Source organism: Anolis carolinensis, chromosome 2 (genome assembly GCF_035594765.1).
Source record: "Anolis carolinensis isolate JA03-04 chromosome 2, rAnoCar3.1.pri, whole genome shotgun sequence".
NCBI classification, from domain to species: Eukaryota; Metazoa; Chordata; class Lepidosauria; order Squamata; family Dactyloidae; genus Anolis; species Anolis carolinensis.
The window spans coordinates 173798395-173813730 of record NC_085842.1 but is presented as its reverse complement, the minus strand read 5'-3'; the positions used below and the strand labels follow the sequence as shown (position 1 = coordinate 173813730).

At 41.2% G+C, this 15336-nt stretch overlaps 1 protein-coding gene across 3 annotated transcripts in view; it reads right to left on the bottom strand.

The window, feature by feature from the left end:
* Window positions 1-15336, bottom strand: part of stat6 (signal transducer and activator of transcription 6) — an 89455-nt gene that overhangs the window by 14322 nt on the left and 59797 nt on the right. For all 3 annotated transcript variants that reach the window (XM_062971118.1, XM_062971117.1, XM_016995234.2), the window contains 3 exons: window positions 15021-15209; window positions 2896-2983; window positions 580-702 (listed from right to left, as the gene is read on the bottom strand). In XM_062971118.1, coding sequence (XP_062827188.1) covers window positions 580-702; window positions 2896-2983; window positions 15021-15209 — 400 coding nt within the window. The remainder of the gene's footprint in view (window positions 1-579; window positions 703-2895; window positions 2984-15020; window positions 15210-15336) is intronic.

The following is a 15336-nucleotide window of genomic DNA, read 5'->3' as shown; positions in this document are numbered from 1 at the left end:
TTTTAAGGTAGAGCTTATTCATTTAATAGCTTTCAATAATTAAAAAATATAATTGATTTTTACTTGTATTTATTTTGCTCTGCTTTGTGAACCACCCCAGATGGCGTAATCTGTGATGGGTAGAATACACATAAAGTAAAATGAAACAAAATGAGGTATTCCAGAGAACCATTTCTATCTAACATCCCAGCCCCTCTTCCTACCCCCTTCAAGCAGATCCCACAAAGGTTTGATTCCCGCATAGATCCTTCGCAATTAAATTGCCTTCAATACCCACGACATTAAAACTCAGAATCACTAAAGCATACTAGAATGTGCCATACCTTCAACTAAAGCAGCTGCCTCAGGTCATTATCGCTGTCAAACTATACATTCCCATGTCCCAAGTTTACCTCTTTGGATATAAAAAATTGCATTTAAGGGCAGGAAAGGAGAAAGGAAGAGGTGACCAGTAGCATTCGGTCATGTTTCTGAGGTCTTTGGGAAATCAATTTTTGCCATGGCTTAGAACAATGATCCTTGGTACAAAAGAGACTCCCTGCCATTCAGAGAGTGAGATAAACGAAGCAGAGTTGTTACCTGCAGGTGGAAGTTGGTTTTGTTGGGTCCAAGGCACAGACTGACACTGAACAGAACAGCACACTTCTCTTCAGTCACAGATTCTGTGCTTTTGCGGTCACAGCGCTTGATCTTCTTGAGGAGCTGAAAGAAGAGAAATGTATTTTTTTATTTTATCCACATCCCACCTTTTTGGAAAGGCGTGACTTTTTTAAAGAGATCATGACTTTTTGGAAAACCAGGGTCATGCTTCCATAGCTATTTGGAGGTGTGACCCTTTTGGAGATCAATTGGCATTCACACTTTAAATCAGTAGTTCCCAGCCTGTGGTCCATGGACCAGTAGTGGTCCCTAAGAACTAAAATATGGTCTGCGGCCTCACTGTTGCTACACCACTGCAAGAGTGACCGGTCTTGAGGAAACCCTTTTATAGTGCCAAGGCAATGGGGATGTTAGGAGGGGAGAGGCTGACTACCCACAAAAGACTCAATAACAAGCCTCCTGACTGCTGCTTCTCCTCCTCCTCCCTCCCCCCAAGCACAGCCATTCCATGGGTCTAGGCCTGCTCCTGGGGTTATTTGGGGTGCTGATTCAGAAAATTGCATTGGATAGACCACATCAGCTGTAGATTATTAAATACAGTTTTTTGTGGATGAGTAGATGGCAACTACTGGATGGCATATGTTCTGTATCCGAAACTAGAGCTGATATAGTCTATCCAATGCAATTTTCTGAATCAGCACCCCAAATAACCAAACCAAATCTAAAGTTGACCAACCCTTTTGGTACTAATGTTGGAAAGTGGTACCTGGTCAAAAAAAAAAAAGGTTGGTAACACCTGCTCTAAATCATATACATTACATATAATATAGTAAATATAGTAAGCAATCTCAATTATATACATAACAAATAACTCATATGGGAAGCTTGTAGAAGGTTGCTATTTCCAAAACACCTATCATCAAGATAGAGTTTATTAGGAATCAATCTCTGAAGAAATGACTACCAAGTTTATTGGAACTAAATGTCACACTAGCTGTACTCCTAGACAGCTAGTTTAGCTTCTCCTGAGGGAATTCAGTTCCACACTTTAGCACTCCACTTACTCACAACCCCCCTGAATAACAGAGCTACCATGGTCCAGTCATGTCCAAATCCAGTCAGAGGCAGCTAACTAAGGGTGCATCTACATGTGCAGTAGAATGAGGCCGGATTAGGAAAATTCCCAATTAGATTTACACTGGAGCATTCTACATTTCTTTATTCTTGTTACTGTTGTGTGCCTTCAAATAGTTTCTGACTAACAGCAACACCAAGAGGAACCTATCATGGGGTTTTCTTGGTAAGAGTTGTTCAGAGCGGGTTGCCCTTGACTTCTTCTGAGGCTTTTCTTGAAAGCCTTTGTTTTTCCTTGAAGCTGAGAGACTGGGACTTCCCCAAGGCCATCCACTAGGTTTCCATCTCTGAGTAGGAATTAGAATTCTGGTCTCTAGAGTTCTAGTCCAGTGCTCCAATCACTACTACACACACTGACTCGTCATTTAATTTTTCCTTCAAAAAAGAGCAACAATCCCCTGAAAAACACAGGATGGACTAACACATTTCTCCCTGTTGGACTGACTTTCTTCCTACAGTAAAGTCTGTTCTTGTTTTAATTAGAAGAGAACTCTCTTGTTCTATCCTTGATGCACATGCAGTCAAGGATACCACAATCCTAACCCTAACCTAATTGAAGGGTTGGCCGTTCAGATCCGAGGAGCAGGGTGAGCTCTTGCTGTCAGCTTCAGCTTCTGGCAACCTAGCATTAAAAAACATGCAAATGTGACTAGATCAATAGGTACCACTCCGGCAGGAAGGTAATGGTGCTCCATGCAGTCATGTCAGCCACATGACCTTGGAGGTGTCTACGGACAACGTCGGCTCTTCGGTTTAGAAATGGAGATGAGCACCAATCCCCAGAGTCAGACACGACTAGACTTAATTTTGGGGGAAAACCTTTACCTTACCTAATCCTAATCCTAACCCAACCCATATCCTCCGTATCCTCCTGGATAATGGTTTGCTGTGCTACATCATGTTGTAAATCTGTGTGTGGTATAACCTGATCTGGGAATTGCTGGCTGGAAGGGGAGTCATCGTGAAGATTTTTAGCAAGATTAGTGCTTCCTGAATGAAGTTGGAGAATGTAAATAAATAACTCAGTCAAAGAACAGATCAAAGACAGCCTTCAGGAGGTAAAGAGCTTCATACCAGCTGCATCCCAATTTACAATCCAAGTTAATCTTGTCCCCATGTGAAGCTGTGCTTCCTGTCACCACAGTCCGTTGCTACACTTACCATATTTTTGAAGAGAGCACAGCAAGCATTGCTTGTGGCAGTTGTCTCCAGAGGAGCTGTGTTGTTGACAATTTCTCCACTGCTTTCACTAAAACCCAAAGGAAAAAATATATATACATATGTACTTGAGCTACTGTGGGAAGTAGTTAATCATTGCAGATGGCTTTCAACAAACACATGTTTTCCTCCCCAGAATTCATGTTGAATCTCTGCTCAATTTTGGTAGCTCCTTGATTAAACAGACATATATACAAACAATGATCAAAGTCTAGCTTTGCGTGAGGTGGCAGGCACAGGCCTTGCATGTTTTTTTTTTTAAAAAGACGTGTTCTCATCTTTAAAATAACTTATAATACTAAGAAGGGGATAATGTTGTGCGCAATAATAGATAACTGTATCAGCGCTGGGGGCAAATCGGTAGTCTTGCACATAAACAAATCCTAGAATGATGACACATATTTAAATGTTTATATGGTTGTATGCATCATCCTATTGTCAGTTTTTTAAAGGAACAATTGTGAAATGTCTGTGAGTATGGAGGTAAGTAGGAAGCTTCACTCCTTCTAATTCCTAGAATCTGACAGCAGCAGGGATAATTTTCCCTCACGTCACTGTCTCATGTCTTCCTTCTATTATCATTTACCACAGGCCCTCACATGCTAAATGGTATGTCATCCTCTTTTTAGCAACCCTGATGAGAGAGAGATTCAATGTATACAACTTCGACACAACAGTCAGAAGCGGAGCTTGACACATAATTATCCAATTTCATTCAAAGTTTTCCAGCTGCCCAGCTATTTTTCCAGCCATAACTCAAAGTAATTAAACATAAAAAGACGGATTTCACTTGGTCTCTACACTGACCCTAATGTGGTCTACATTACTCTTTAACTTGCTCATCATCTATAGTAGTAGGAATCTGGCCTATCAACGGGATAGAGAATCAAAAAAGAAATAAAAGAAACCAAGCCCTATGAGGAACGGTATAGGGCAGCGGTTCTCAAATGGTGCTCCGTGGAGCCCTTGGGGCTTTGCAAAGTAAATTAAGGGGCTCTGCAACCCCCCCCCCCAATCCAAGCATGCCAGGCCAGAAGCCCCCACTGCCCAAGTCCCCATATGGAAGGGGCAGAAAGAAAGAGATAGATACAGGCAGAAGGACAGAAAGAAAAATGGAAGGAAAGAAGGAAGGGCATACATACAGAAAGAGAGAGAGGCAGGCAGGAGGCAGGCACACACTCTTGAGAAGGCAGCAAGGCACTTAAAGGCACAGGGCTGGGAAGCTGTAGACCATATGGAGGTTTGTGGAGATGCAGTGCTTCAGCAGTACAGAGAAGGTTAAACACTGGAAGGGTGGCTTGCCACTCAGATCCTTTTCTCAGCATGCCCATGCTGCCCAGACTCATTTCCCTGTGCACCCTTGTCACCCAGACCATTATTATTATTATTATTATTATTATTATTATTATTATTATTACTACTACTACTACTATTACTACAAAGGCTGGGTGGCCATCTGCTGGGGTGCTTTGATTGTGCTTTTCCTGTATGGCAGAAGGAGGTTGGACTGGATGACCCCTGAGGTGGTTCCTCTTATTATTATCATCATCACCATCATCACCACCACCACCACAAAGACTGGATGACCATCTGTTGGGGGCTATTTTGATTGTGCTTTTTCTGTATTGCAGAAGGGGGTTGGACTGGGGTCTTCCACTGAAATACTATTAAGTTTATGTTGGTTAAAATTGTTCTTCATTTTAAATATTGTATTGTTCATTCCTTCTTCTTTTTGCATGACAAACAAGATATGTGCAGTGTGCACAGGAATTTGTTTATTTTTTTTAATTAGTTCACACAAACACTATCCATCTGCCACTGTCAAATTTTAAAACACAATGCGGCTCCTGTGTCCAAAAGTTCACCCATGCCTGATATATATAATTATATATATAATATAAATAATGTAAATAATATAATATAGTATATAATTATTTCTTGGGGCTCCATGAGAAACTTTTGCTTCAAAAAGGGTTCTGCAGCTGAAAAAGTTTGAGAACCCCTATAGGGGTATAGGGAGTTGGGTATGTTTAGCTCAGAAAAAAGGTGAGAGGGGACATGATGGTCGTGTACAAATATCTGAAAGGAATACCACATTAGGAAAGGGGCAAGCATGTTTTCTGCTGCTCTGGAGTCTAGAGCCTCATCTACACTGCCATATAATGCAATTTGAACTAGATTATATGAGTCTACACTGTCATATAACCCAGTTCAATCTACATTATAATGGGACATGGAACAATGGGTTCAAAATGCAGGAAAAAAGATTCCACCTAAACATTGGGAAAAACTTTCTGATGGTAAGAACTGTTCGGAAGGGGAATATACTGCCCGAAAGTGTGGTGGGTTTTCTCTTGTGGAGATTTTAAAGCAGAAGCTGGATGGCCATCTGTCAGAGGTGCCTTGATTGTGTGTTTCTCCATGGCAGAATGTGGTCAGACTGGATGGCCCTGGTGTATAAATAATATGTGTGTGGGTGTGTATGTGTGTGTTGGAAGAGACCCTAACTCTATAATTATATATATGTTTATCTCCCTCTGACAACCCCTCCCAAATCACTCAATGGGACTACAACTATCTACACAAAGTTGTCTTTCAGGATCCTGGGGTGTCAATTTGGTCAAAGGAAACACTGCCTCCTCCATGTTGGGGAGGGTGGTGGGACATGCAGCCTATGAGCTAAACATGCCCCCCACGGTATTGTCCGGCCCCCACCTTTCAAACTGTGTCAAAAAACCTGTTCTCTGTGAGATCTTACAGAGCCAGTTGCTCTGATGTTGTTGCCAAAAGCACTTCCTCTTTTCTTTGATTCCTCCCCTCTGTAGATGGGAAATGACAATTTCTCCTCCTTTCCAGAAACCTTGCTCTACGAAGAAGGCAGACAATCTAGGGCGTATCTGCAGCACAGAGGGCAGAGGCAACTGTGATGTGAGGCTGGGGAAAATGGTGGCAGCCACTGAATCTCTTACGATCACTGGCAATGGATACACTTTCATGCTCTGCTATGGGGTCCAGGGGATCCAATGTGATCTCCCCTACAACACTGAATTGATTCTCCCTAAGCCTAATTTGATGCATGACATACATGGCAACCCTTTTGTGAGAGGGGGTTATCTTGGATTCCTCTGAGGTTGAAAAAGTGTGATTTGCTCAAGGTCATCTAGTGTGTTCCTCTTGTCAGTTAATTCTTATTAGATTTTCACTACAAAGTGAAAATAAAAAGAACACAGACACTAAAATAAATTTCCTAATTGGTTCTATCATAAAAACATGGAAAAAGTTTATTAAACGGCAAATACTTTGTGCAGGACATCCCGCAGCACATTTTGCTATAGTTTTTCAACTAATGTCTCATAGAGTCTCAACCCATTCAACATAGTCTGTGGGAGCCACAAAACCCAAGTTTCTGGGTATAACAACTACTTTCAAAGTATGCTCTGCACAATTAAATAGGAAATAACACTTTCAAACCAGGAACAGAAACTTTTTCAAATTTTGTTGCATACTGTTATCAAATAACAGCATTACATATACTTCTTGTTACATTTCAACTTCTGCTACATACATATACCCCACAATTATTACAGTTGATACATAACCACAAGTAATATTAATATCAACAGTTTAGATATTTTGAATATTGTCCAAATTCTTGTAAATTCTACTTTAGTTCATCATCTCAATGGCCCCTTCTACACAGCTGTATTAAATCCACATTATCTGCTTTGCAGTGGATTATATGGCAGTGTAGACTAAGAAAATCAAGTTCAAATCAGATAATGTGGATTTTATGCTTTGATAACCTCAATTATCTGGCAGTGTAGAAGGGGACAATATCTCCACTCAGCTGATTTTATCCCCTTTCAATTTAAACTGATCATATTTTATGTGACCTATTGTTGTATTTCAACAATTTCTTTCCATACATGCTATTGTCTTTCCCCCCTTTATTCTCAATATTCTTATTTCCCCTACCTCAAAAAAGGTCTTTATTTTTATTTTTGATTCTGTTTGTTTAAACCAGTCCATTCCCAATATTTTTCTTGTAACCAGAAAATAATTTATTTACATTTAACATGTTTCTCCCATCTAAAATGACATCTTTATTTCACATAGGCCGTTTTTCTATTTGCATAAAGATTACACACAATGTTTCTCAGTTTGAAGCCAAACTTGTATCCACTCCTCCAATTCAGTCACTCCTGCATATACAATCTGCAAATCTCCTGACGTTTCAAGCAGTCTGTGGGGTTCTGATTGCTTATTTTTCTCCAGAACTATTGTTGTAATTATTGTTGATATTGATGTCATTTATTCCAGTGGGTTTCTGCTGCTGAGCAAGGATTAGATCCCTAGTCTGCAGAGTCATAGTCCAACACTCAGACCTCTACACCACACTGGCTCCCATCAATCCATGTACAGGCAGTCCCTAAGTTACAAACAAGATAGGTTTTGTAGGTTTTTTTAAAAATGTTGAATTTGTATGTAAGTCAGAACAGGTACATTTTTAAGTGTAACACCAGCCATATGTGTGCATGTGTGTGTCCGCACATGCACTTGGGATAGTATAGCAAAGAGTTAACACCCCTGTTTTATTTGTTTTGCTGTCTGTGTCCCTGTTCAGAAGATTTCACCCCACTTTCTGTCCCTGTGATCATTGGATTTTGAAAAATTTGGTTTCTCATGAAAAGAAGGATTGGTGAGAAAGCTTTGGTAGAGACACCTTTTCTCCATGATAACTCTTTCAGGAGAGAATTCCCCTTTCAAGGGGTAGATATTTCTCACTTCCTGTTGTTTCATCCCCGTTCTTCACTATGAGTTGTTTATAAATTGGACTGCCTGTACTCAGAACAAATTCCAGGACTCAAAATTCTTTATTTCTAAGTACCTCTGCATCAGGTGAAGGAAGTGGAAATTCCATTGGCTTATCACCACACACATCATTGGAGGAGTGCCCATCAAACATAGCATGAAACATACACAACTATGAGCACACACATGCCCTTTCAGTCTTTTCTGTAACGATGTAACTCAGAATACAAAAAGAAGATACAAGGCGATCCCCATATATCCTTGGGGATTAGATTCCAAAATTCCCTGTGGATACCTGAATCAGTGGATAATAGTGTGTGTGCAGTATATTTTTGATTTTTAAAAAAAATAAGAACCACAGCTATAAAAACAACAACTGTTAGCAACCTTCAAGTGTATTTAGCATTTCTAGAGAGTCTCTCAGGCCCCTTCTACACTACCATATAATCCAGATTATCAAAGCAAATAATCCACATTATCTGCTTTGACCTAGATGGCCATCCAGATCTCTGATGGCATCATCCAAAAATACATCACACAGTCATAGACACTTGGGAAGTGTTTGACTTGTGATTTTGTGATATGAAATCCAACATATCTATCTTGTTTGCTGTGTCATACAACAACAACAACAACAACAACAACAACAACTGCCTCCATCTCCCCGAAGGAACCCGGAGCGGCTCACATGGAGACCAAGCCCAGAAGTCAAAACAGATAAAAGTTTAACCACAACAACAATATAATTAAAGCAGTTGAGCAATAAAATAAAACATCATAAAATACATCAGAAGGTATCAAAACTAGGTGGGGCTATTAAAAATTACAAGGGAGGGGCAGGCATGTGCAAAACGCAGGACATTTGAGCCCAAAATTACTTTACACAGCACAGCCACACAGACCTCCATGTAGCACTCTAAATATCAGATGGACTTGTTATTGGCTTGATTGTAAAAGCAGCTGACATCTCCAGGATCTTGCTGCACTTTGCCTTTTTGTCACCACATGGCCATCTGTCAGGGATGCTTTGAATGCGATTTTCCTGCTTCTTGGCAGGGGGCTGGACTGGATGGCCCACAAGGTCTTTTCCAACTCTATGATTCTAATTGGATTATATGAGTCTACACTGCCATATAATTCAGTTCAAAGTAGACAATTTGAATTTTATATGGCAGTGTAGAAGGAGCCCCAGTGTGCCTCTCTCTTTCCCTCCCTTTCTGCACTACTCTCTGTCAGACCTTGTTCTTACTCCTCTCTCCTCCAGTATGTATTTTCTCTCTCTCTTTTTAGAGGCCTGCTCTAAATATGTCTGAGTTTGGATCCTGACCAACATGTCTTATTGTTTTTGTTAACGCCAGCTTGGAACATGGTAAATGATGGTGATAGGGAAGCCTCTTCTGAAACAACTCTTTTTATGTTTCCACACTTTCTTTCATCTTAGAGCCCTTCCACACAGCCCTATAACCCTGAATATCAAGGCAGAAAATCCCACAATATCTGCTTTGAACTGGATTATCTGAGTCAACACTGCCACATATTCCAGTTCAAAGCAGATAATATGGGATTTTACTCAGCTGTCTGGGAGAGGTCTTAGTTTTAAGGGAAAGGTTCAGTGCATTGTGGAGGAAGCTGCAGCCTTGCTTGTTGTCTCAAATTCCCCAGAGTGCCCTTGGTGACATCCTAAATTTCTGGGCAGAAACGATAATGCCAGGAATGTCTACAGCTTCTCTCATGGTGTGGACTGCCTTTCTGTTATATAACATTAAAAGGTAATAGAGGACAAAGCATGTGCTCATACAAACTATTTTCATTGCCTTCTGGTATCTTGGATAGTACACAAATATAAGATTAGGCATAAGGCTAAAGAGAGAAAGGGAAAGATTTGAGGCAGAAGTGCCTACAAAACAATCAGGAGAAGTTTGTCATTCTGAGGTTGTTTGTTTTTTTGTTTTTTTAAAAAAAAAAACTACATTTGTGATAACAATCTTTCAGGGCTCTCCAAGCTGTAGGTCCCTAGAACTGTAACCAGTAGTCTGCCTATAATAACGAAAATGGGATGGGCAACGTGCATGCTCCATATCATTTCCCCAAACTGCTTTTGTGCCCTGCATCTTTTAAAAAGTCTCTATTTTCCCATTTTTCAGAACCTTTTCAGAACTCTTTTGTGTTCTCAGTGCCCCAAGCATTTGAGTTCTGATAAGGCAGGAATGAAGGGGTAGGAGGAAATGGCCATATAAGGAGGTACGAGCAGGCCAGGAACACAGCCGATGGGTTATCACATGGTTTCCCTGAAATCATGTGTTTTGAGAGAAACGAAAGTAATGAAATGTAATACTGCACCACAAATATGCACCAATGGTTTGATATGTGGGCGGTCGTAAACTGAACCCACTGAATTGTATAAATAGACACTCGACCCTGTCTGCGGCGTTCTCCCTTTTGAGCATCTAGTTGTGCGTGGGATGAACCTCTGCAGCTGCAGGAAACTTTTAGTAAACTGCTTTCTTTGGGAAAAAGAAAAAACCTCCAGTTGTCTGTCTCCTACTTCCACTGCGTCCGCACAGACACACGAGAAGCCGGGAAGAGGGGAAATCTGGTTTCCGCTACATTTTCTGGTGACCCCGACGTGATTCCACAATAAGACGGGCCAGGAGATCGGAGACGGATCCCGTTGGCGGGACGGTCCCAACTCGGCGGTGGGGGCCAGAGGCAACTACCGTGAGACGAGAAGGGGCCCCTGAATATTGTAAGACCGGCTGCGGTACTTGCCTCTGATGCCAACGCCGGCCGACGGTGGGAGCCGCAACGACAGCGAGGTTCCAAAGAAACCAGGCAGGGAAAAGGATCCAGGGAAAAGTCCAGGGGCGAAGGTTGGTCCGACGTCTACAGCAATCTGGCAAGTATAGTGGTTAAAATGAGACACTAAGGGAACACAGTTACCAGCGCCGGGAGGGGACACACAAAGGTTCCCAGGGAGGTATAAAAGGGTTTCTGTCTTGTGATTCCTGACACACACCGTTGAGTGTCCAGGTGCCCAGTCCAAGGCAGTCCCCTCTATTAGGCAGGATGGGAGGCAGTGGGTTCAAATCCACCACCCCATTACAGTGTATGTTAGATAATTTCGGCTCAGTTGCAAGTAGAGCCGTAGAAGGAATTCCCCAGAGAACAAGACTTGTGAGGGTGCCCCAAGACCAAGTCGTGCAGGGCTCATGAGGAGTCGCAACTCCCGGGGAAAGGAAAAAAAAAAAACTGTTTGATTTCTTTGTCATGTGTGGGAAATAATGAGTTTCAAGTTCTGCATGTTTCGTGGTAATATTGAAGTGAAAATGAAAAATGAGTCTATAGATTTACACAAAAAATGTTGAGCACAAATATCTAGAAATGTTTTATTACGGTTGAAAAAATCTGATTCGAAGAGGTTCTGTCTGTGTTAGTTTGCTTTTGCTGACAAGCTGCAGAGAGGCAGAAAAAGGGAGGGAGTTAAAGTGGTGTTGAGGCTCAGAAAGTTTTTTTTTTTCCTTGTTATTTCTGAGGAACAAAGGCTGTTTTCTTAAAAAGTTTTCTTTTGCACCTGGGCCTCATGCCAAAAAGATAGTGGGAAAATCTTGACAGTTCAAGGTAAAAACTCCCTGTTATTCTGGTTAAACTCAGGCGAAATGCCCAGAGGAAGATAATGGAATTCCAGTGGACAGCCAAGGTCAATGAAAGCCGCTGTGAAATGTAATGTGAATTAAATATGAAAAAAAAAAAAGAAAGAAAGAAAATGATGATGTAAATGTGTGTATATATATATATATATAATATTTTGGGGTTCTGTCTTTCACCTGGATCTTAAATCCTTGCTTTGGACTTATTTTGGGACAACTGGGTGAGAATGTTTTCATGAGCTGAGAGAGAGTGTGTGACTTTATCTAAACAACTAACCACTAATCAGAATTCCTGTGGACTTTGTGTGAATGAGATGTATGTGTTGAATTCAAAATGCATAAAGAGTTATAAACAATGTTAGTAGATTTGTTCAGAAGCAATTCGGAAGCTGTAGATATTTTTTTTTGAAAAAAAAAAATGGTCTTAGGCTTGAAAAAAAAAAAAAAAAATCCTTGTTTTGAAAGAACAATGCTTCAGTGTTTTTAGAGAACATGGTGCTACAGACTTTAAACCCCTTACAGGTTATAGGGAAATGTTGGAGGTTCTTTTTTTTTTGCAGCACTTTGGAATACAAGGAGAGGAGTTATTGGTTGTAGAGACTTTGTATGGAAAACTGTCACAAGTTGGCAGTGCAAGAAAAAATATATATATATATTTGTTTTTGAAAGAAAAAAAAATTGACCCCATATTCCTGACACAGAAGGATTAAGAACTGACATTGATTTTTAAATTTTTTTTATTGACATTTTATTCAAAAAGGGAGCTAGTGCTTCATAATAATTTTGTGAGATTTGGATTCTGGACTTTGTGACTTTGGCCCAACTCTTTCTAAAGGTTACGGAAAGGGAGGACTAGGACTTTTGTAAAATGGGACATTAGATCCTGCAAATAGGGGCATTTTTTCCATCGCCCCCAGCCTGGATTTTGCCAAATTTGAGAAGCGGCAGGAGGCTTTTCAACGTGTGTTACTAACAAATTTTGATCTGTTCAACGAGTCGGTGTAAAAGGGGAATTGAGTAAGTTTAACACTGCAGCAGGACTGGAGTGGAAGATTGCATTGCAGCAAGTGGATACACGATTGTTAAATCGTTTGCGGAAAGGAAAAGAAAAAGATGCGGAGAAGAAAGATTTTGTTGGATTTCAAGACAGATGAGTGTGTTGTCAAAGGCACAACCTCTGAGGAGGCCTGCCGTGGATGTGAGCGAAACGACTAGAGAGAGTGCTTCAAGAGCCATACAGCCTGGAAGGATGAGTGTTTCCCTCCCCTTCTTTTCCCTCTCATTGTTTTTTGCTACAGGTCCTGAACTCCTGTATGGGATAAAACCCAGAAGTCTATGAGACATGTTTATTGAGAGGCCTGGGAGGGCCTATAGGTGTTGCTGAGTGCTAAGGCTGTGATGGAGTGTGGCATCAGGCTGGAGGCTGTAAGGGCTGACCAACTCAACAACATACAATTTTCTATTTTGACCCAACTCTCCTGGTTAGGACCTTTTGTAACGGGACATTGCAAATAATTCGGATTTTTGCCGGATTTGAGAGACAATGAGGGACTTTTTATATGCCATCTAACAACCTTGCTTTTTAAGCCAAAAGGAGGATATAGCACGGAGACAATGTGACAAAGAATAAAATAAGTTAACCATTGCAGCAGGACCAGAGTAAAAAGGATTACTGCAGATCGCGGAAGAAGGCCCATGGAGGAATCATTTCTTAAGAGGCCATGGAGGGGTCGTTTGGGAGCTGAATAGTGGCCTACCTGCCCCACCCGTGGAGAGACAAGGGATTTCAACAAGATTGGCTGAGACAAAAGTGATGCCGAACAGGATGATCGGCAGATGGGTAATCCGTTCCCCCTCCCCCATTCTCTCTCACTGTCTTCCTGTTTTCTTTTTCAGCTTTTTTTGGACTCCTGTTCCTAAATTGGAGATCCATAAGGCATTGTTACTGAGAGGCCTGTTTTCCAAAATGGAGATCCATAAGGCATTATTACTGGAAGGCCTGTTTTGGAATCCAAAACGCGCAGGAGTTTAAGTCTACCCCACGCCACACACTGGGTATACTGAGTATGACAGCTAAAGCCCTGTGAGAGATGGAGATTTTCTTTACAGATTTTTTCTTTACACAGAGACAATTCTTAGAGACTAGAGACTTGATTGGACAAAGAGACTTTCTTCAAATTAACTGAACATTATTCCTTTGATCAAGGAAGAGGAAACACACCCCCAGTTTGACTTTATGCCAAAGACTGAAAAGACCTGAAAGTTGGACATGTATGTGAATGGCCACCTCTGGCCATAGCAACAAATCCATCATCGGAAGAAGCCAAATGACTGGGCTAGATCAGAATTCTACTGTGGACTATGTCCTTTCTAAAACCTGATTAATATTTTTAATCCTCATGTGTTGTTTACCTCTGGTGATGAAACTATGTACAAATGCTATTCTGCGCTCATTTTCCACTGAAAAGATAGCTTGGCTACAAGCTAGAAGGGATTGGAGGGACCCATAAGTCTGCTCATTTAGTTTGCTTCAGCTTTTGTATACACGCTTCGCAAAAAAAAAAAATGGGGGAATAAGGCAGGAATGAAGGGGTAGGAGGAAATGGCCATATAAGGAGGTACGAGCAGGCCAGGAACACAGCCGATGGGTTATCACATGGTTTCCCTGAAATCATGTGTTTTGAGAGAAACGAAAGTAATGAAATGTAATACTGCACCACAAATATGCACCAATGGTTTGATATGTGGGCGGTCGTAAACTGAACCCACTGAATTGTATAAATAGACACTCGACCCTGTCTGCGGCGTTCTCCCTTTTGAGCATCTAGTTGTGCGTGGGATGAACCTCTGCAGCTGCAGGAAACTTTTAGTAAACTGCTTTCTTTGGGAAAAAGAAAAAACCTCCAGTTGTCTGTCTCCTACTTCCACTGCGTCCGCACAGACACACGAGAAGCCGGGAAGAGGGGAAATCTGGTTTCCGCTACACTGAGACATGTAGTCTACCATATTTGAAGTCAAGATCTTTTTTCTTTTGGTACCCTCCTTTTTTCAAACAACTACTTGCTTCAAAATTTTTCTCTAAGGCCCCTTCCACACAGCTGAACAAAATCCCGCTTTATCTGCTTTGAACTGGAATGTATGGCAGTGTGAACTCAGATTACTTAGTTCAAAGTAGATATTATGGGATTTTCTGCCTTGATATTCTGGATTATATGGTTGTGTGGAAGGGCCCTAAGAATTATGAGGAGCATTTCCACCACATTTTGCTCTCTTCTTGTCTGAGGCCCATGAGAAACTTTTTGGAATCTTTTCCTGTTGTTAAAAAAAGGGCTACTCCTGGCCTAAAAACCTGACAAAAATTCTTAAGAGAACACTTGGGGGCAAAACTTCCTTTTTGGGGTGTTTGAAGACAACTAAGGGCCCTTCCACACAGGGATTTCTGCCTTGATATTCTGGGATATAGGGCTGTGTGGAAGGGCCCTTAGTGTTCAAGAGAGGTAAATAGTCACTTTCCTGTTTTTAAGGTTACCTAATGCCATACCCATTACAAAATGTAGCTAACAGAAAAAGAGAAATGCCAAGACAGACCAGTAACACAGTTCCACTCACCTGAAGACACCTCCAGAAGGATTAGTGGTAAGTTCACGTGCCTGTTTCTCTGTCACAATATCAGCTGTGACCATGAAGGACGTGTGTGGAGACTTGAGCAAGTGAGGCCCCAGCAAGAAGCGAACAGTGGCTTGAAATTTGGTTTGAGTCTTCAGAACTTGAGGAGGCTGTTTGTCCACCAGGAAAGAACTGAAGGGGAGACACAAGTGGAGTCAGGGGGATCTCTTCCACACAGCTGTATAAAAATTGCATTGAATAGTATTATATGGCAGTGTTGATTCAGATAACCCAGTTCAAAGCAGATATTGTGGATTAT